Source organism: Manis javanica, chromosome 3 (assembly GCF_040802235.1).
Source record: "Manis javanica isolate MJ-LG chromosome 3, MJ_LKY, whole genome shotgun sequence".
Classification (NCBI taxonomy): domain Eukaryota; kingdom Metazoa; phylum Chordata; class Mammalia; order Pholidota; family Manidae; genus Manis; species Manis javanica.
Genome location: NC_133158.1, coordinates 34,099,430 through 34,120,600, shown reverse-complemented (window position 1 = coordinate 34,120,600; position 21,171 = coordinate 34,099,430). Strand labels below are relative to the sequence as shown.

General features: G+C 47.5%; 1 protein-coding gene across 2 annotated transcripts in view; it reads left to right on the top strand.

Moving 5' to 3' along the window:
• The window catches only part of C3H3orf20 (chromosome 3 C3orf20 homolog), a 98,735-nt gene extending 79,554 nt beyond the window's left edge, over window positions 1-19,181 (top strand). For both annotated transcript variants that reach the window (XM_073231084.1, XM_037024033.2), the window contains 5 exons: window positions 9,341-9,644; window positions 11,768-11,875; window positions 12,124-12,266; window positions 18,190-18,321; window positions 18,947-19,181. In XM_073231084.1, the coding sequence (XP_073087185.1) occupies window positions 9,341-9,644; window positions 11,768-11,875; window positions 12,124-12,266; window positions 18,190-18,321; window positions 18,947-19,043 (784 nt within the window). In that variant the 3' untranslated portion in view covers window positions 19,044-19,181. The remainder of the gene's footprint in view (window positions 1-9,340; window positions 9,645-11,767; window positions 11,876-12,123; window positions 12,267-18,189; window positions 18,322-18,946) is intronic.
• Window positions 19,182-21,171: the final 1,990 nt, after the last annotated feature.

Below are 21,171 nucleotides of genomic sequence, written 5' to 3'. Positions count from 1 at the left end.
GAACAGGGAAGGTTGTCTGTGGGAAGCTAGAAGGCAGAACTTCCTCTCCAGAGGTAACAGTGAGCAAGGGTGAACAGAACCTGTAAAAGCCCCCTTTCCTGACCATTATTCTAGTCCCAGGAGCCTTGGGAGAGGATGCTGAGCAGCAGAGCACTGAGTAGGAGAGGCAGAGACAGTTTCCAGCTGCTCTGACAGCTCTCCTATCAGGAAATACAGACAACCCAAGTCTGTGTGGGAGTTGTGGGGGCTGCCGCTAGGTGTAGGAACTGAGACACCAGGCTTTCAGCATTGCAGAGGTGGAGGGTAGGGGCTCTTCCAAATGCATGGGCCTGTCTGAAGAGTAAAGAAAAGTTAGGTTAGAGTGGGAAGGGGATCAGATGATGAAAGCAGGCTAAAGAGGTTGGATTTGATGTATAGGAGAAATGACCAAGACCTGGACAGAGCAATGGAGAGAGGACCTTGACAGGAGCAATGACCCAGGACCCCTGTACATACCCCACAGGGACGGAATTAGAGAAGTAAATATCCAACTTTATATTCCTCCTTCCTTCTGATCTGTTCCCTCCACTGTCAAAACCCAACTGAGCTTCTCGGTGCCTGTGCAAGCCAATGCAGATTACTTCTTTTTCTTCTTTTGGTTTTTGCTTAAGAAGTATCACATTAGAAACATTGTTTTGAACTTTGCTTTTTTCCTTTTAACAATGTATCATAAAGATTGCTCTTTGAATCACTTTAGACCTTTTATCTTTTTGCTACAGAATATCTACTGTATAGATGTTCCATGATTGCTTTGCCTAATCCTTTATTCCTATCTAAGCCCCACTGAAGGCAATAACTATATATATACAGTTATTTCACACATCATTTCACATTTGTAAAAATAAATTCCTAAAAATGGAATTGGTGGATGAGGGTCATGTGTGTTTATAATTTTACAAGAGAGTGCCAAATCAATCTCCAAAAGGGTTATACCAATTTACATTCTCAGCAGAATGTTACTTTAGTATAGTTTTTATTCATATTTATCTTATTAGAAGTGAAGTTAAGCATCTTTTCATAGTTTTCTTTTCAATTTTTTATTGTGCTAAAGTATACATAACATAGATAAAATGTATCATCCTAATCATATCTAAATACACATTTCAGTGGTATGAAATACATTCATAATGTACAACCATTACTACCATCATCTCCATAATTCTTTTCATCATGTAAAACTAAAACTCAGTACCCATAAACCCATTAAACAATAACTCCCCACTTGCCCCTTCCCCCGCTGCTGGCAACTCCCATTCTACTTTGTCTTTATGAATTTGACTTCTCTAATTTGACCACCTTGAATAAGCTAGTCACAAAAAGACAAATACTGTATGGTTTCCACAGTGGCTGCACCATTTTACATTCCCACCAACAGTGCGCAAGGGTTCCAATTTCTCCATATCCTGCCAATACTTGTTTTTTTGTTTTTTGTTTTGGTATTGATCGTAATGAATGTGAGGTGGTGTCTCATTGTAGTTTGGATTTCCATTTCCCTGATGATTAGTGATGTTGATCATCTTTTCATGTGCTTTTTGGCCATTTTGTAAATCTTCCTTTGGGAAATACCAGTCCTTTTCCCATTTTTAATCAGGTTGTTAGTTGTTTTGCTGAGTTTCAGGATTTCTCTATATATTCTAGATAGTCATCCTTTATCAAATATATGATTTGTAAATATTTTCTTTTTGCTCTGTGGATGGTGTCTTTTGATGCACAAAATTTTTATTTTCATTAAGTCCAATTTGTCTTTTTTTCTTTTGTTACCTTTGCCTTTGGTGTCATATCCATGAAATCATTGCCAAATCCAATGTCAAGAAGCTTTTCTCCAGTGTTTTCTTATAACAGTTTTATTATTTCAGGTCTCACATTTAAGTCCTTGATTGGTATTGGAGTTTATTTATATGTGAGGTTTAGGTAATGGTCCTCTTCCTTCTTCTGCATGTTGATGTCCAGTTTTCCCAGCAGCATTTGTTGAGGAACCTGTCCTTTCTCCACTGAGTGGTTTTGGCACTGTTGTCAAAAAACATCTTTATGTATGAGGATTTATTTCTGCGGTCTGTTTCCATTGGTCTGTATATCTGTCATTATGTCATTACCACACTGTTTTCAATACTGTAGCTTTGCAGTAAGTTTTGAATTCAGAACGTTTGAGTCCTCCAACTTTGTTATTTTCCAAGGTTGTTTTGGCTCTTCATGGCCTGTAACAATTCTGTATGAATTTGAGGGTTGGCTTTTTCAGTTTTTCAAAAAAGGCTGGTAAAATTTTGATACGAAGTACATCAAATCTGTAGATTGCTTCGGGTAGTATTGCCATCTTAACAATGTTAAGTCTTTCAGTACAAGAACGAAGGATGTCTTCCATTTATTCAGGTTCTTTAGAATTTTTTCAACAAAGTTTTGTAGTAGTCATGTGTGAGATTTTACTTTCTTGGTTACATTTATTCCTTAGTATTTTGTTCTTTTTGATGCTATTATAAATTGTATTATTTTATTAAATTCCTTTTCAGATTGTTCATTGCTAATGAATAAAAGTATAACTGATTTTTGCCTGTTGATCTTTTATCCTGGAATTTTGCTGAATTTATTAGTCTAATTTGTGTGTGTGTGTGTGTGTGTGTGTGCGCGTGCTTTAGGATTTTCTATATTTAAATCATATAATCTGTTAATAAAAGTAGTTTTACTCCCACCTGTCCAATTTAGATGTTTTTTATTTCTTTTCCTTGCCTAATTGCTCTAGCTAGAATTTCCAGTACACTGCTGAATAGAAATGGTGAAAGTGGGCATTCTTGTCTTGTTCCTAATCTCTAAAGGGTAAAACTTTCCATCTTTCACCATTGAGAATGATTTTAGCTGTTATTTCATAAGCTCCCTTTATCATGTTGAGGAAGTTCCCTTCTGATCCTAGTTTGTTGAGTGTTTTTATAATGCAAATGTTGGAATTGTCAGATTTTTTTTCTACATTACTTGAGAGGATCATGTTTTCTTTTCATTTTATTAATGTGCTATATTACACTGATTGACTTTCATATGTTGACCCACCTTAACACTCTGTGGACAAAACCTTAGTCATGATGTATAATCCTTTTAATATGCTGCTGGATTAGGCTTGCTAGTATTTATTTCATTGAGAATTTTTGTATTTATATCCATTGTGGATATTTATGTGTATTTTTCTTTTGTTACAGTATCTTTGGCTTTGCTATCAGGGTAATGTTGGCTTCATAGAATGAGTTAGGAGGTATTTCCTCCTGTTCTATTTTTTAGATGAGTTTGAGGCCAGTTAGTCTTAGTTCTTCAAATGTTTGGAGGAATTAACAAGTAAAACCATCTGGTCCTGGGATTTTCTTTGTTGGGAGGTTTTTTTATTACTCATTCTTTTTACTTCTTATAGTCTTATTCAGATTTTATATTTCTTCTTGAGCAGTCTTGGTAGTTTGTGTGTTTCTAGGAATTTGTCCATTTCATTTAGGTTATCTAAATTGTTGGTGTACAGTTCACAATATCCTGTTAAAATCCTTATTCCTGTATAGTCAGTAGTCATGTCCCACTTTCATTATTTTATTAATTTGAGACTCTCTTTTTTCTTAATCAGTTTAGCCAAAGATTAGTCAATTTTGTTGATCTTTTCAGAGAACCAACATTTGTTTAGTTGTTTCTCTACATTGCTTTCCTACTCTATTTTTTTTTATTTGGCTCTAATTATTATTTCCTTCCCTCTGCTACCTTTGGTTTGCTCCTGTTTTTCTAGTAAGTTTAGGTTAAGTTATTGATTTGAGATCTTTCTTCTTTCTTAATGCTGTGCATCTCCTTCTGGGTACCTCTTTCAGTGTAGCCTGTAAGTTTTGGTGTGTTGTGTTTTTATTTTCATGAAGTGTTTTTCAAAGTGTTTTTTAATTTCCCCTGTGATTTTTTTGATCCATTTACTATTTAAAAGTATGCTACTTAATTTTCACCTATTTATGAATTTTCCAAATTTCCTTCTGTTATTGACTTCTAATTTCATTCCATTGTTGTTAGAGAAAATATTTTGTATGGTTTCATTCTTTTTTTAATGTATTGAGACTTTTTCATGTGTACATTTATGGTCTATCCCAGTGCACTTGCGAAGAATGTTTATTCTTCTGTAGTTGGGTTAAATGATCTGTATTATGTCTGTTAGATTAGTTGATTTATAGTTTTCTTCATATTGTCTGTTTCCTTGTTTATTTTTCACGTAGCTGTCTGTCCCTTATTTAAAGCAGGGTGTTGAAATCTTCCAACTATTATTATAGAATTGTCTGTTTCTCCTTTCATTTCTGTTAGTTTTTGCTTTGTGTAATTGCAGGCTCTATTGTTACATGTATATGTTTATAATTGCTATATTTCTAGAGAAAATGACCCTTTTCTCAATATATAATGCCTTATTTGTCTCTGAAATAATTTTTGACTTGAGTATATTTTGGTCTGATACTAGTTTAGCCATCCCTGCTCATTTTTGGTTTCTGTTTACTTGGAATTTGTTTCCATCATTTCACCTGCAGCTTAGTTGTGTCTTTGGATCTAAAATGAGCCTCCCATACAAAGCATATAGTTGGATCGTGGGTTGCTTTTTTTTTCTCCCGTTCTGCCAATCTCTGACTTTTGTTCAATGTTTTAATCCATTTACATTTAAAAATAATTACTTTTAAGAAGGACTTCTGCCATTTTGCTATTGGTTTTCTATAAATCTTATGTTTTTTTATTCCTCAATTCCTCCATTGTTGACTTCTGTTTTTGTTTCTTTTTTAGTGTATGATGTGGTGGTTAATTTTATGTGTCAACTTTCTGAGTAGGCTAAGGGATAATTGGGCTAAGGATAAAACATTTCTGGGTGTGTCTGTGAAGGTCTTTCTGGGATATTAGCATTTTATTCAGGAGACTGAGTAAAGAGATCTATCCTCACCAATGTGGATAGGTATCATCAAGTCCACTGAGGGCATGAATTTTTTTAAAAAAGCAAAGAAAGGGTAAATTTCTTCTGTCTCTTGAGCTGGAAAGTCCATATTTTCCTGCCTTCAGAAATTGGAGCTTCTGATTCTTGGGCCTTTGGAGTCCAGCAGCCTCCCATTTCTAAGGCCTTTGGCCTTGGGCAGGGAATTACACCATCAGGTTCCCTGGTTCTTTGGTCTTTGGACTCAGTTTGAATTACACTACTGGTTCCTAGTTCTCCAGGTTGAGGACAGCAGATGCGGGACTTTGTGCCTCCATAACCACATGAACCTTCCTCTAAGTTCATATATGTATATGTATACACACCCACACACACATATACAGATACCAATTCCTTTAACAAATATGTACATCTGGATTCGTATCTCCTAGTTATCTCCTCTATCTATATCTACACACTGGTTCAGTTTTTTCTAAGAACCCTAATACACATGGTTTGGATTCCTTTCTCATTTCCTTTTCTGTGTATTTCTTTATTTTCTGTATATTAGTTATTTTCATAGTGGTTACTCTGGGGATTATACTAACAATCTAGTTTGAATTAATACTAATTTAATTTGAGTACTATATAAAATCTCTGCTCCTGTATAACTCCATCCCCTTTATCCCTTGCTATGTTGTTGATGTCACAAATTACATCTGTATGCATTGTGTGCCCAGTTAGCATGGATGTATATTTATTGTTTTGTGTATTTGTCTTTTAAATCATATAGGAAAAAACAGAGTAGTTAAAAACTGAAAATACAATAACATTGGTTTTATGTTTACTTATGTAGTTAACTTTATCAGTGTTCTTTATTTCTTCATGTAGTTTCAAGTTACTCTGTAATATTCTTACCTTTCAATATAAAGGACTCTCCTTAGCATTTCTTGTGAGATAGCCTTAACTTCCTCAGCTTTTATCTGGAAATGTTTCTATTTCTCTTTCATTTTTGAAGGATAAACTTGCTTAATATAGAATTCTTGGTTAATGGGTTTATTTTATCTTTGAGCATTTTAAATATGTCATCCCCCTGCCTTCTGCCCACCATGATTTTTTAGGAGAAATTGATTGTTAATCTTACTGAAGAGTCCTTATATGTGATGAGGCACTCTTCTCTTTTGGCTTTCAGGATTCTCTCTTTGTCTTTGACTTTGAACAATTTTATTGTGTCTCAGTATGGATGTCTTTGAATTTATCCTACTTGGAGCTTATTGAGCTTCTTGAAGAAATCTCAGATTTTGGATTATTTTTGGCAATTATTTCTTCAAATAGTTTTTCTGCTCCTTTCTTTCTTGTCCTTCTGGAACTCCCAACATAATATGTGTATGCTGGCATTCCTGATGGTGTTCCAAAGTATGTTAGGCTGTACTAATTTTTCTTCATTGGTTTTTCTTTCTGTTCCTTGAACAATCTCAATTGGCCTCTCTCCAAGTCTGCTGATTCTTTTTCCATCTCTCCAGATCTGTGGTTGAATTTTTCATTTCACTTATCATACTTTTCAACTCTAGGATTTCTGGTTGGTTACTTTTTATAATCTCTGTCTCTTAATCGATATTCTCTATTTGGTGGGACATTGTTCTCCTGGTTTCCTTTAGTTTTCTTTAGCACTGTGAGTATAATTAAGACCTTTGATTTAAAATCTTTGTCTAATAAGGTTCATCTCTGGATTTCTTCAGAAGTTTTTCTTCATTTACTTTTTCCTGTGAAGGGAGCCATACTGTCTTACTTCTTTGCATGCCTCATAATTTTTTGTTAAAAACTGGGCATTTTGAATATTTTAACATGGTAACTAGAAATCAAATTCTCCCTCTCTAGGGTCTGTTTTTGCTACTTTTAGTTTGTAGTCATTTGATGACTTTTCTAAACTGCTTTTACAAAGGGAATATTCTTTGTCATGTGTGGTAACTGAAGTTTCTGGTTAGCTTTGTGGTCAGCTAGTGAAATTTGACAGAGGTTTCCTTAAATACCTGGAGCCAAAAGTGAAAAAAAGGCTCTCTCAGCCTTTGCAGATTGATGGGGTTGGAGAGCATCTCTGGGCTCTGCTTTAGCCTTCACTTCCCATGTAGGCAGGCCCAGAGGTCAGCTGGGGGTGAAAGCTTAAGGTTTTCGCAGGCCTTTTCTAAACATGGTTCTGACTCTGGACACACATGTGCCCCTTTAGATTTCCTGGTACGCATGGAACCTTTCAAGGCTTTATTGCCCCCAGCATTTTTCTTCCCAGGCTTTTTGGTCTGTTATCAGGAGGTTGTAGCTGGTATATTTCCTTTTAAATGCTCTTTACAAATGCTGCCCAGGAAGCTGCTCCATCCCTACAAAAGTTCCAAGGTGAGCAAAGCAAAGGCAGGTAGGTCCCTTAGCCAGTCCCTTCAGAGAACCTCCAGGCATGTCAAACCACACTACCACAATTCCTTGAAAGCAGTCCATATTACCCTCTCTGGGATCAGCAAGCCACTTCAGGAACATGAGCTGCCATCCCCATAGATGCCACTAAGCTGGGAGTCAGGGATGTAGGTGGGTAAGTTAAAACACCGTAATAGTCTCTTACCAAACTTTAGTGGTTTGTTTCTTTATTAATTATTCCCCTGGTTGTTCTAAGTTTTTAAGTTAGTTTTCAGAGCTCTGATAAAGTTTATTCTGACAGTTTTTGCCAGCGTAATTGTTGTTTTAATGGAGACACCTAGTCTTGTAGTTCTCTATACTCTGCCATTTTTAGTGATATCACTCCTATGTTTTTATAATAAAAAATCATTTCTATATATTTTTATGAATTATATGTTCACCTCCTTGACCATATTTTATTGGGTAATTAAGTTTCTCCAATTCATTCATAGTTCTTTACATAGCAAGGAAGCCAGCCGGCTACTTGTGATTGGAGTTTCCTATGCTTCCTATTTATTTGTCATTTTCTTGTGATGGTTTCACCACCCAGGGATTTTTATTTTTTTCTTTTGTGTAGTTGAATTTGTCGATCTTTTTCTGTCAGGACCTATGGACTTTGGAGTCATAATTATAAAAGGCCTTCCCTGCTCCAAAATAACAAAATGATTCTCAAGTATATTCTACTAGAACTTCTGTGGCTTAATATTCTCACATTTAAATCCTTGATCCATTTTGGATTTATCTTAGTATAAGTTGTGATTAATAGATCCAACCTTTTCCCCTTGCCCAAATGTTCACATTCTTGAACAAGAGATACTCTTGTTTTCTTTTAGCAAGTATTTATTAATGTCAAATAGCCTCTGAAAAAAAAATTGCCTCTGTTTTAGGAGGACCTGATTTCTAGTCCTAGTAGCTCTTGCCACTTAATTACCATATGAATGTAGGCAGTCCATTCATCTGATGAGAACCTTGATCTGTAAACAGTGATAACAGTTTCTGCCCAACCTATCTCACTTGGTTACTATACAATTAACCAAGACGCTGTCTATTCCAAGGGCTGTGGAAGCTCTTGAATGCTAAAAGCACAGTGTAAGGCAGTGGTACCGATAAGAACAAAATCATAGCAGCACTTATATTTGGGTGGTGCTTTGTCCCATCTAAATATAGCAACCCAGTGCAGTGTCTGGCATACAGAATGTGTTTGATAGGTATTTATTTGCATATTTATCAAATCTCTATTAAATCTTTACTATTTGCCAAAGGCTACTGTTTAGTCCACTGAGCAAAATACTCCAAACTCATGAACTCATGGAACTTATATTCCATTGAGATGAAAAAGTACAATAGCCCCAATAAATTAGTAAAATATATAGTATGTTAGATAGTGAGCAGTGGTAAGAAGGAAAATAGGCAGGGAGGGCAAAGGGCATTGGAGCAGAGGGACACAGTTCTGAACAGGATGGTCTGAGAAAGTCTCACTGAGAAGTGGGTATTTGCATAAAGACTAAAGGCAGGTGGAGAATAGACTGAATGGGGGCCAGGAGAGAAAGCAAAAGCCCTGCTAGGAGGCACTTGCTAGCATCCAGGCAAGAAGTGATGGAGGCTTGGACTATGTTAGTAGGAGAGGGGGGACAGGAAAAGTGGGATTCTAGACCTTTCCTTAATGTAGGGTGGACAGGCTTGCTGATAGATTGGATGGATGTGGGGAGAGAGAGAGGTGTTTGGGATGACTCCAGAGGTTTTGTTGAATGGATGAGGCAGTCACGTGTTAATTCTGTTTTACACACCTGAGGAACCAGCACAGAGAGGTTAGGGCACCCATCCAGGGTGGTGCTGCATGTTGGTGGCAGAGGCCAGGCCAGAGCTGCACGCAGCCCAGGGACTCTGCTGCATCAAGGTGCAGATGCAGGGGCTAAGAGGGCACAGGCCGGAGCTCTGCCCACTGAGCACCCAACCACTTGATCCTCCTCGCAGAGGGAAGGCCTGGCAGGTGCGCAGCCCCACCAGGTGGGCAACCTCACCCTCTGACTGCCCGCTGATGCTGCGGAAGCTCATTTGCAAGGAAGACATCCAGGCTGGCTGCAAGTGCACGATGAAGGCACCACTGGTATCTGATGTGGAGCTCGAGTACTTCCTGTCGGCACCCCGAGATCCCAGCCAGGTGCTAGTGGTCGGGATTGTCTCAGGCCAGCACCCTGCCAGCACAGCAGAGCTTGAGTGGCTGCTCGACACACTCTACAGTCACCGCCAACAGGGCCGTGCCTCACCCTGCATCCAGGTTGGTCCCAGGCCCAGCCAAGGAGACTCCAGGGTCTGGGAACTGGGAAAGACCCCCACAGAGGGCAAGGATTGGCGGAGCATTTGTCTGAGAGGCTGCCCTCAGCCTCAGCATGTGGGCCTTCTCTCACTGTCTCTTCTCTTCAGGGACTTTGCTACTTTTCCTACTACCTACCATCTTCCACCCTCTCTTCTCTCTCCCACTCATCCTCCTGTCCCAGGATGAATGTCACCACATTGAGGTGGTTGCCTTTTCCGACCCTGAGGCAAGGTCAGGGCACTGCCATTTTCTTCCAGAGCAGTTTGTGATTGTGTGTTGGTGTGAGTAGAGCAGAGAGAGGCTCATGGCTGCATCCTCAGTTCTCAGGAATATTCGTAGGCAGCGGCTGAGTGCCTGCTGTGCACTGGTCCTGGGCCCGGCCCCAGAGGGTCTCCTGGCGTGGTAGGGCAGCAACTAGAGCAGTCCCCAGTGAGGACCATGAAAGGACAGCACAGGGCCTGCTGCCCCTCGAGGTTCAGGGAGAGTCTCCGGGATGAGGGGGCTTTGGGAGGTGGGGGAGTGTTCCCAACCCTGGCAGCAGCCTGTGCAGAGGTAGACAGGGGCAGAGGGCCACTGGGTGCCCAGTTTATTGTGGCTGAAGTACCAAGGGTGGATCAGTCAGGGGGCATGGAACCCACCCCACCTCCTTGCTGCAGAGTCATTCCTGAGTGTCATGATCATCCCATGTCAGCAGCCATTCCTGGCAGGGTTCACACAGTTCAAGGGGAGGCCCTGTGCCCAGACCAGCTGGAACAGAGGACCCTGAGTGAGCCTGGGAGCTTCATGACAGCTCCCTTCAGATCCTGTCTTCCTGTGCCCTCTCCAGTCCCTTGTGCTTTCCCTGTCGCCCTTTGCTCCTCCCCAAGTTCTAAGGGTCTGTGTGTGCCTCAGGCTGACCGTCTCCAGCTCCCCTTACAGTGATGCCACCTCCTTGAACCCCACCCACACGCCAGCCCTCAGCCTGCACTGCAGCATGATGCTGGGACCCTTCTGATCAGACACCAGAAGCCTTTTCATTAGTCTCACACACTAAAATCACACGTTTTCTGGTCAACTTCAATTTATTTAGAGTCAGTGAACACTTACTGAGTACTGCTCTGCACACATCGTGTGTAGACAGATATAATCCCTGCCCATGTGGGAATTCAGAGTTGACTTTAGTGTATTTTGGGGCTATTAATTGTTTACCAGTAATTGTCCATAAGCATAGGAGTGCACGGTGGTCCATCCCTGCTGTGAGCAGCATGAATGGGGACAGGCCTGGCCTGAGGTGGTTGAAGCTGATGGAGGAATGGGCAGCAGGACTTGAGGGTTGCAGAGGACAGACCTGGAGGGTGGTGTTGGATTTCACAGTGACTGGTCCCACCATTCCTATGTCTTTGGTCACAGCAGAAAGGACCCTGGCATTCCCTTGTTCTGACAGCCAGAACACCTGGTGCATCTCTGGGTTCCACATTTTAAACTGGAGGGTCAGGCAGGACGGCTGGAGGTACTGGGACAACTAAAAGGCAAATCAAACCGGATAACATCACGTTGTTTTAACAGATGTCATTAGTCATATTAATAGATGTCTAGAATCCAGAAGGAGAGAAGGGAAAGAGACTGGCTTTCCTCTGGATTGCCCAGGCCATAGCTTGAGGTGTAGGTTCAATTCAGGTACTGGAACTGGATTTAATGACTGGGACATGTCCAAGGGGCAGCCAGCAGGGGCATAGGAGGTGAGGGAATCCTGGAAACTGGTACACCTGCGTACACAGTACACTTTACATCTCCGCAGGGCTTCCACAGGCAGTGGGAGCAGTCAAGTTCTGCAGACCCCAGAGGGCTGGGTAGGGGATGTCATGTGGTGGGGGGGCGCCCATCTCCATGGTGGCCTTCACCAACAGAGGGCCCTAAATGGGTGCATCCTCTGGGGATGGTCGTGGGAGGTATGCACACACAGGCTGAATGCCCTGTCGAGCAGGAGTTGGGAGCCGGCTGTGTGGGGGCTTCCAGGACTCCGTGGGAACCTGACCTAGCTGAGGCTGCAGGCAGCCAAGCACACTGGCCTGGCATAGGACTGACAGACATTTTCCTCTTGGCAGTGCCTGCACGACCCCTACCGCCTGCTGCACTACGACCTGCACAGCCCCCTGCAGAAGACGCCACCCCTGCTGGTGCAGAAGTATGCTGTGGTGCAGGGGATGGTTCTGGTGAGCTGGGGCCTAGAAGCAAAGGCTGGGATGTGGGGCTGCCCTCTGCCTTGGGGGGCGGCCTTAAAGGGAGCCAGGCTTAGCCACACACCCTTGGGCGACTCGGGGAGGGCAACACCCCTTCGCTGGAACTACCAGAGAAAGGCCTGGATGCTGGCACAAGCTCTGCGAGCCAGTGGCGCTGTCCTGAGATCTGGAGCTGGTACCCTGAGAGCCTCTCCTGCTCCTCCCTTCCTCTGTGTCAGCAGATGGTTGCTGGAGGGAGGCTCCTCTTCGGGGGCTGCGTTTTGAATGGATATGGCTTCAGCAGGCAGAATTTGCTGAAACAGATCTTCCAGGCTCGACATAACTACAAGATGGGCTACTTCCTGCCAGAGAACTACAAATTTAGGTAAAACAGGAAAAACTCTGGTAGCACGAGGTCCCATTCCTGCTTTGGCCACCAGTCCACATCTGTCCCTCACAGTTTGTCCCACAGCCTGAAAGTCCAGTGTGAGCACAGCGCCCGCTCTGTGAGGCGGGCTCTTGGGGTGCCCTGCAGTGCAGCTCCTTTGCAGGGGGAAGAGCCTCGATGAGCAGCCAGCCAGGCTGAGCTGAGCGTGGGCAAGAAGAGGGAGCCTGTGGGGTGGCATGGCTTTGGAGGAGCTGCTGTGGCCCTCATCTTTGTCTCCCTGGACTGGGCTGAGAGGGGCTGCACCCAGGTAAGGCTCAACAAAGGCTCCTGGCACAGAAAACAGAGCCACGGTCGAGGCAGGACCACCTTGGGGACAGAGCTGTCTTGGAGGCCACTGTCCCCCACTGGTGGCCCCATGTCTTCTTTCCCCTCTTCATTTATTCAGCAGGTGGTGACCCTCTGCCTCCCCCCAGGGGCAGCCCTGTGCTGGGCACTGGGTCCGCACCAGCTCAGCCCCTCCTTGCCCTCTCAGGTTCTCTGATGTTCTGCAGCTCTGGTGGGGTTCAGGCGGTGGCACCTAAGGATGGGAATGCTCATCCTTACCCAGCCAAGCCTCTGGGCCCTCGGATGGAGGGACAGAGAGAGCCCCGAGCGAGGGAGGGCTCAGCAGCCTGGAGCAGTTAGGAAAGCTCCCTGTGCAGTGGGCATCAACCATGTGGGAAGCGCAGGCCGAGCACACACAGGGCAGCTCCTGGAAGAGGCAGCTGCCTAGGGAGGGTGGGCTGTGTCCACCTGGACACTCAGTCGCTGCTCTTCCCCGCCTCCCTCATCTGCTCAGGTTGCCCTTAATAGTGGCCAAAAGAAGTCACATGTTCTTTTCAGACCCTGCGATCTGTGCTGCACTGCAGTAGGGTCAAAGACAGGGCAGGAAGGGTGGCCAGGCAGAGCCATGAGACCCTCCTGGGAACACCAAGCAGCTCAGGGTGCCAGGAGCCCCCAAGGGTAATGATGGAGGTGGGTGCCAACGTTGGCAAGAGGCGAGATAGGGCTGCCTGATTCTCACCAGGGTATGACTCGTTGCTGAGAGGGCCTTTGACTAGGATGGTGGCTGGGGCTGCTTTGTGGGGAAGGCGCCCTGGCTGACACTGGAAGATGCCCCAGGGGGAGGGGGGATGAGACTGGAGGGCACTGGATTCTTTGACACAGCCCCAGCGCTGGAACCTCCAGAGAGACAGTCTCCATCAGCCCAGGGCCTGCGTTCATCTGAGGGCAGGTGAGGCCATTTCCCCCCGTCAGTCTGTCAACTTCCCGTATGCGAAGTGCCTCATGTGCCGTCACAGCCCGGGAGGGACCTGGCAGAGGGCCCCACGTGGGGGCCCCTGGGGATACCTGCCCCATCCTGGTCATCCGAATCGCGTTGTGTAATCTGCTTTCAGAAGCTTTCTCCTGGGATCCTCTGCCTGCACGCTGTTGGGCTTGACTCCATTTCTCATGTAGTTAAGCTTTGAGTTCCTAAGAAGTGCTGAGTTGTGACCCATGCCAGGAGCAGGAGCAGGTTGAATGGGGAGTGAGGGGAATCATAGAGCCTTCATGCCTCCCCGGGGACAGGGGAGGCAGCCCAGTTCGCACCTGGGGGCCACAGAGCATGGATTCTCTCTGCATCTGTGCAGACGCGCCTGCCCTTGCCACACTGCCAAGGGCCTGGCCTGGGGCCGGCATGGGGTGGTGTTGAGGAGAGTGAAGTCGTGGGCTACAAAATGAGCTGCCTACAGAGAGGCTGACCTAGGCCAGGAAGCCCTACTGCAACCCTCCTGCTTTGGAGCAGGTTGCCTGCGAGGGCAGGGCTGTGCGCTGGAGGGGCAGGTGCTTAGGCTGCACCGCAAACATGGCTTTAGATGGGTCACTTGCCCTCCCTGGGCCTCAGTTACCTCTCTGTGGCTGGGAGGACCCATCATTCTTGCAGGAGTGAGTTGAGAGAGTCAAAAACTACAAGGGGCGATGCACTCTGTAGTGACCAAGTGGTTTGTAGACTGTTGTGGGCCCTGTGACCTGCAGAGCCTGGTGTGAGCTGGAATATGCCTGGTAAACCACTGAGCACTTGCCAAACTGCTGTGACATCTGTAAAAGATGAAGTTCTTTGTAAAGTGCCACGAGCCCAATAAATTCCAAAGGGCTTTGGAAGCGGTGACATACCCTGTAAACTACTGTGAAGTGTCCTGTAAACTGCTGCATGACCTCTACCCAGACTGGAAGATGGACCTGCTCCAAAGCACTTTGTGAGCTGTGAGCCCTGTAAAGTGCTTCTTAAACTGGAATGGACCCTGTATCATACAAAGCATTTTGTAAACTGCAAGACACTCTATAAATGACAAAGCAGCCTATAAACTGTCAAGTGCTCTGGAAGTGCAGAGTACATTACAAACTGGGAAGGCTGTGTAAATGCCCATGTAATCCTTGATAGGCTTTGTACACTGTAATGTTCCTTACAAACTGCAAAGCAAAGGTTTTGTACACTGGAGCCATCCATCTTCGAGGGGAAGGCTCTCCACAATGGTGCCACTTCGTGACACTCACGCCTCTCGCCCACCTTAGGATAGGCAGGCAGCCACGCTGTGGTAGGAGGAAGAGAGGTAGGAGCGACCAGGGCAGTGTCAGGAGATGCGGGTCTCCTGGGCTGGCTGCGCTCACCAGGACCCCTGTGAGGATGGCGCTGTGGAGAGTGGGCCCAGCACTCGGGAGAGCCAGCCACCACCAGGCCCTGCTCCGCAGCGCTGCTCTGAGGGAGGGTGACCCGCCCTCCGCAGCTGCTCACACAATGCTGGCTTCCTCCCTCCACCCAGCGCAACTGCCCTGGGGCCTGCCTCCAAGGCCTCGCTCACTGTCTGGAGGCTCCCCAACAGCTCTTGCGGAAAGGCAGAGTCAAGCCAAGCCCAGGGAGGAGGGTGCAAGTCCTGGGGGTCAGGGACGGGGCATGCCAGAGCTAGCCCTGAACCTCCATGCCCTTCCTGGTTGCCTCTCCACCCCCGCAGGCAGGCAGCTTTCCTTACAGCGTGGTGGTTCCCAGCAAGGCTCTGGTTCAGCCTCCAGGGTTGGTGGCACTATGGGCCAGTTGCTGATCTGCTCTGGGTCAGGCCACTCAGTTAGGGAACCCAGAGATGGGTGAGGTGTGGGCCAGGTGTCCTTGGTGAGGTAAGACTCACGAGCTCGGAGAGGAGAACGTGGAAGCCAGGCCTAGGCTCTCTGTGTGATGGGTCACTGCGGATCCATTCCTGGAGGAGTCCTGGGAAGACCGGTTGGCGCAGGGACCCCAGGCACTGGATAGGCAGGGGAAGGGCATGTCAGGGACATGGACTGGGGGCCTGAAAGGGCTGAGTGGGGAAAGGTTACCTTCTTGAAGTGGACCAGGGGCTCAGAAAGAGGGGGCTGGCCTCCGAGCCATGAAGAGGTGGCTTTCATGTCTGATAGAATCAGCTCTTATGCTTTCCTTCTCACTGAAGCAAGTACGAAGTTTTTTTAAATTGCTGGGGGCCTGGCCTGTTACAAACCTCCAGATGGTCTTTTCTACTTGTCCCTGACCAGAAGTGGTCTTACCTTCCATCTCTGCATCACCCTCCCTGGGAGGCACCTGGCCGGCTGTCACCCCAGCAGGGTGGCCTTGTGGCCTCACGGGTGTGGTCACTTGCATTTTTCTGATGTCCCCATCATTTAGTTCATCTGTTCTCTGCTCTCATGCATACTGAGAGCCACACCAAGTTGCTAAGATCATATCCTCCCCTCAGGTGATCGGAGGCTGATCCGTAGAGCTGTGAACCCTGCTCCATCATAAGCAGTAGAGGAAATCACTCCTGTGAGTTTAGGGAGGGCTTCCCAGAGTTGGTGACATGGGAACCTGGCCTTGAAGGAGGAGTGGAAGGCCCAGCAGACATGGGGAGGGAAAAGGCATTCCTGGCAGGGGCCCGGGCCGGCAAAAGCAAAGGTGCGCTTTGAGGGCCAGGGAGCAGCATAGCTGTGGATTCAATACCGGCTGCCAGGGGCTCTTAGAAAAATGTGATGGTGGTTTGGGGTCGGATTCTGATTGGCCTTGAGCAGGTCATTGCTCCAAGGAGTTGGGGCTCGCCACAGCAGAAGTCGGGGAGCCACAGACTGCTCTTAAGCAGGAAAGACAAAGCCAGGTCCCGGAGGATGAGCCCTCGACAGCAGTGGATGCTGGATGGGAGAGGATGATGCTGGAACCAGGGAGGCCAGAGGCAAGGCCAGCGCCCTCAGTGGGCTGCTTCAGGCCTAGTGGGACTGGGAGGCTGGCTGTGAGCTCAGGAATAAATACCTGTGTTTATTCCTAGAACCTGGCTTGGGGTAGGTGCCCAGTAAATACTTTGTGAGTGACTGAGGGAGGCAAGAAAGAAGACATTTCAGGGACTGTACTTCTTTCTGGGCCTTTTCCTCTACATTCCCCAAGTATCTTGTGCCACCCAGAGAGCCTGGGGATCTTCTCATCAGCCCAGCCCTCCCCCTGCACCCCACTCCTGCCCTCTGGCACTGGCAGGGATGGAGGCCTGCACCCCTGGGCTTTGCCTAGACTCCTCCGCAGGCTGCCGAGGACCTGGCTTCTCAGAGGGCCTCAGATAGGCCTTTGTTCTTGTCTCCAAAGGTGGTGCTGCAGAGGGTCACTTGGACTCTGTATGCCTGCTCCCCATGGGGCAGGGTGGGGGACCGCAGAGTAAGGGGTGGAGGGAGGCTTTAGTTTGCTAAATGCAGACTTTGCAGGTGTACCTGGATTCTGTGAGCCTGCTTTGGTATTTCTCCCATTTTTACTTTTACTAGGGTCCCAATGATGGAAGATGCTCTCCTCTCTGCTCCCTGCTTGTCTCTTGTCTCTGAAATGTCCTGCCTTGAAGCACGTTGCAATAAATAGGAAGAGACAGCAAATGAAAGGACCAGTCCTGTCTGCCATGACCCCACTATATGCCCTTCAGTGACCTCATTCTCCTCTCTGCCCTTGACAATAGCCCTGAACTTTCTGTTTCCTGGGGCTGCTGGGATGCTCAAAACCACCTTACGACCCAGGAAGTGCGTGTACACTGAGTGGCTGCATGGGGTGTGTTGCAAAGGTGGGGTGTGGTCATTGCATATTCATTAGTTTCCCAGGGTGGCCTTAACAGCGATTCTGCGAACTGATTGTCTTAAACAAATTTATTGTCTCGTGGTTTTAGAGTCTAGAAGTCTGAGGTCAAAGTGTGGGGAGATCATGCTCCTGCCGAGGGTGCATGGGAAGGCTCATTCCAGGCCTTTCTCCTTGCTTATGGCAGCAGCTTGGCTTGTGGCAGCATTTCTCCAGACTCCACATGGCATCCCGTATGTGTGTGTCCACATTTCCCCCTTTTCATGGGACACCAGCTTTATTAGATTAGAGGTCCACCCAAACAATGGATGACTTCATTCTAACTCAGTATCTACAATGACCCAGTTTCCAAATATGACCACATTTCTGGCCTACTGGGGGTTGGGACTCTGGCATGTGAATTTTGGGGGTCACACAGTCAACCCTTAACACTACACCTGATGGCTTATTTTCTTGGCCTCCTGTCCTTTGTGTGGTTTATGGCACCCTTCCACCCCCCGCTGCAGGCTGTTACAGGGGTCAGTGCTGAGTCTGGAGGCATCACTGGCACAGAGTTAGGGCAGCTCTAGCTTTAAACAGAAGCCAGGGGTGCTGACCTCCCATGAGCCCCTGGGCCCCTGGGGGGTATGTTCTTTCCTTATCTGACCATGGAGAAGCACCTGCTCCCTTCTCCTCCAGGAGCCAGAGCACTGAAGGGGCAGCGCCAAGAGAGTGCTGCTTGCCTGGGCGCCCCCGGCTCTGGGCCCCCTCTGACTGCGCCTCTGCTGAGCACTGCCTTCCCTTCCCTGCTTCCCCCTGCAGCATTTCAACCTCCAGTCCGGGCCTGGAAGACCCTGACTCAGCCAAGAGAGCAGTATCAGAAGACATCCAAGGAAGCTTCTCCTCGCTGGCCATGGGGGAGAAGACGGAGAAGTCCTCCCCTGAGGCTGAGAAGTAAGTGGCCGTCCAGCCTGGGGCCGAGGGGCTGTTCTGGCTCACAGCAGGGCCTCTGGCCCTCCTCAGGCCACATGCAGGGCTAAGTGGCCTTAGGTGTCACTTCTCCTCTGGGAGTGGGTCATCTCCAACAATCCCTGATGCCTGGCCTGTTTTCCAATACAATGTCCAGTTGGGCATCAGGCTGCTTGCTGGAGCTGTTGGCAGCAGTCTGGGTGGTGGAGCCTGAAGCCTGTTGTAGACTTCTCAGCGAAACCCCACAACCCAGACCCATCTTTCTGAGAAGGGTGGAGACTACCCACTGTCTTCCTGCAAGAAACTCTAGACCTGTCAGAAGTCCACTAACTTGGCCATGTTAGCTGGGAAGTGCAGCTCGTGTGTTCCGCAAGAGTGTGAAAATCACACATTTCTCATGAAGATAGAAAACCAAGATTTTGAGCACCTGGAAAGATCACAGGTGCTGCGGGGACCCCCAGGTTGGAGCAGTGCCCATAGGGCCTCAACTGTACAGAGGCGGAGGGCCATGCCCACCTTGGCCAGGGCCAGGGCTGGGCTCTGGGCGCCGTCCAGACCAGCCATCTCTACCCCTTTCCCAGCATTTGCTTCTCTCTATTTTGAATTTTAGAGTGAAGCAGTTTGCAGTGGATTTGCATCATCTCAGCAAAGCCAGGAGGGACAGTAAGAAGACAGCCGCCTGGAAGAAACAGGCCTCCAAGGAGTGATGCTGCCCCTGCGGCCACCCGGAACACCAGGCCTGGACACTGCTCCTCCCGTACCCACCCTGGCCTCCCAGGCCCTGGCTTCCCAGTCTCCCACCCTCTTCCTCTGAGCCTCTATGTAATAAACAGACATGCCTCCAGTGTCTGGGTGAGGCCGTGGGATAGGCCGGTGCCCAAAGGCCAGAGGCCTCCAACAGGGCAGTTCCAGGCTGAGCCTCAGGAACGCGGTTCCCCCGAATACAGAGCTTCCTCTGTGGCCGGTTAAGTCAGCTGAAGAATCTCCCACTGCCACACAAACAAATGTCTCGCCCCAGGGGCCACTCTAAATGACACATTGATCCTGGGAGGTCTAGAATGGGACTGAACTGTGTCCTCCTGCCTTTCTTTGGGTGGGGAAGGGCTCAGATTCTGGTCCAGGTGGAACACAGAGTGAGAGAGAGAAGGAGACAGAGAGAGAGAGAGAGTGTAGATGGGAGAAGAGTCAAAGGAGAGGGTGAGGAGAGAGAGAACAGGGAAGGAAGGGAGGTGCTAAGAGGGTAGGAAGGAAGAACAAAAGAGGAGGGAGAATACAGGGTAAGTGGAGGGAGAGGGAGGGGGCATGGAGTAAGGTGGAAAAGGCAGTGTCAGGCCACAGGCAAGGACCTTTGGTGGCTCCTGGAAAGGCAGGGTCCTTGTAGCCCCCATGTGCTAGCATCCCCACCTAGCCCAGCCTCAGTGTCCTTTGGTGGACTGGGCACCCCTTCTCTGAGCTGGCAGACCCGAAGAATCCTCCCCATTTTCATGGCCCAGAGATGGCAGCCCCCTCTGGTATGCCGTCTCCTCCTCGGCGGCACCTGAGGGGCAGACAGGACACCAGCTCGGGCTTGTTTGTGTGAGGTTCCCAAGAGACACTTCCCGGGAGCCTGGTGAGGATCCCAGAGGGTCTGCCTTGTTCTGCAAATCTTCAGGCCCTGATCTATGGGTGGTGTTCAGTGACATGCTCTACATTTAACTTTTTAAATCTGAGTTTTTTTAGATTTAATTTTCATCCTTTGTCTTATTGAAAGGCTTTTTTAAAAGTTAGACATTTGTCCCCCTAGAAATGTACTTGAAATGACATGCTGTGTTCTTAAGGCTGCATCCTTTGATACCTAAGGGCCTGGTATTTATTAGGGTCTGGAAGCCTAGCCACTTTTCCCTCTACCCCTCCTGAGCATGAGGACGCACGAGAATCCGAAGGCAAGGAGAAGCAAGTTCCGCCTCTGTCCTGGTGTGCAGGCATGCTCTGGCTCCTCGGGCAGGACTCTGATAGAGGTCGAAGTGGAGATAGCCACTCAGTCTTGGACCTTCCACCCTGAATCCGACCTTTGGGTCTGTCTGCTCAACTCTGCACTTCAGCAGCCGCATGCATAGGGAGCACAGGGTAGGCCTGTGCCCAACCGAGGGTGCTCACCATGCTGAAATGGGGCCTACAAGCTTCACACAGGCAGTAATGCCTCCTGCTGGTGGAACAGGGCCCAGCAGATGTCCAATGCTACATAATCAAATTGTCCCCTGCAGAGGAGGGAGAAGAGGGAAACAGCAGGAAAAGGGGATGAGGCTTTACCCCCCAACAATGCCCAACAAACCAGGCACGAGGGGAAAGTGTGAGATTATCTGACAAAGTCATAAACTCTTGTCTGACTAGAGTAGCTGGATTTTTCCTTCAAGCTCTCTTCTGTCAGAGTCCTTGGCTATAGGGAAGTCCAAGGCTTTCTAAAGTACAAAGGGGTGGCATGACTCAAGTGGATGCTCCAAAGATGGCAAACATATTACACACAGGCTGCTTGCAGGCATCTTTAACCAATCACAGTGCTCTGCACCCAGGTGATGCCTCAGAATCCATCTTCAGCACAAAGGACCAGGCAGCCACTACCAGTGGTAGTTAACTTGGCCAGTCTTGGCCATCCATGGAGTTAACCCTCTCCTCTGCCTGGTAAGTTTAAAGGAAGACTTCTTAAGAGGAAGTGATGGTAGACTTAAAGCTAGAGTCTAGAGGGGAGGTTTTATTAGGAGGCCTTGCTGTGTGTTGTCTGTGCCAGCAGGGAAGGGGTGATCTGATTACTCCCAGGTACCCGGCTGGCCGGGGAAATGTATAATGGTCCCAGGGCCT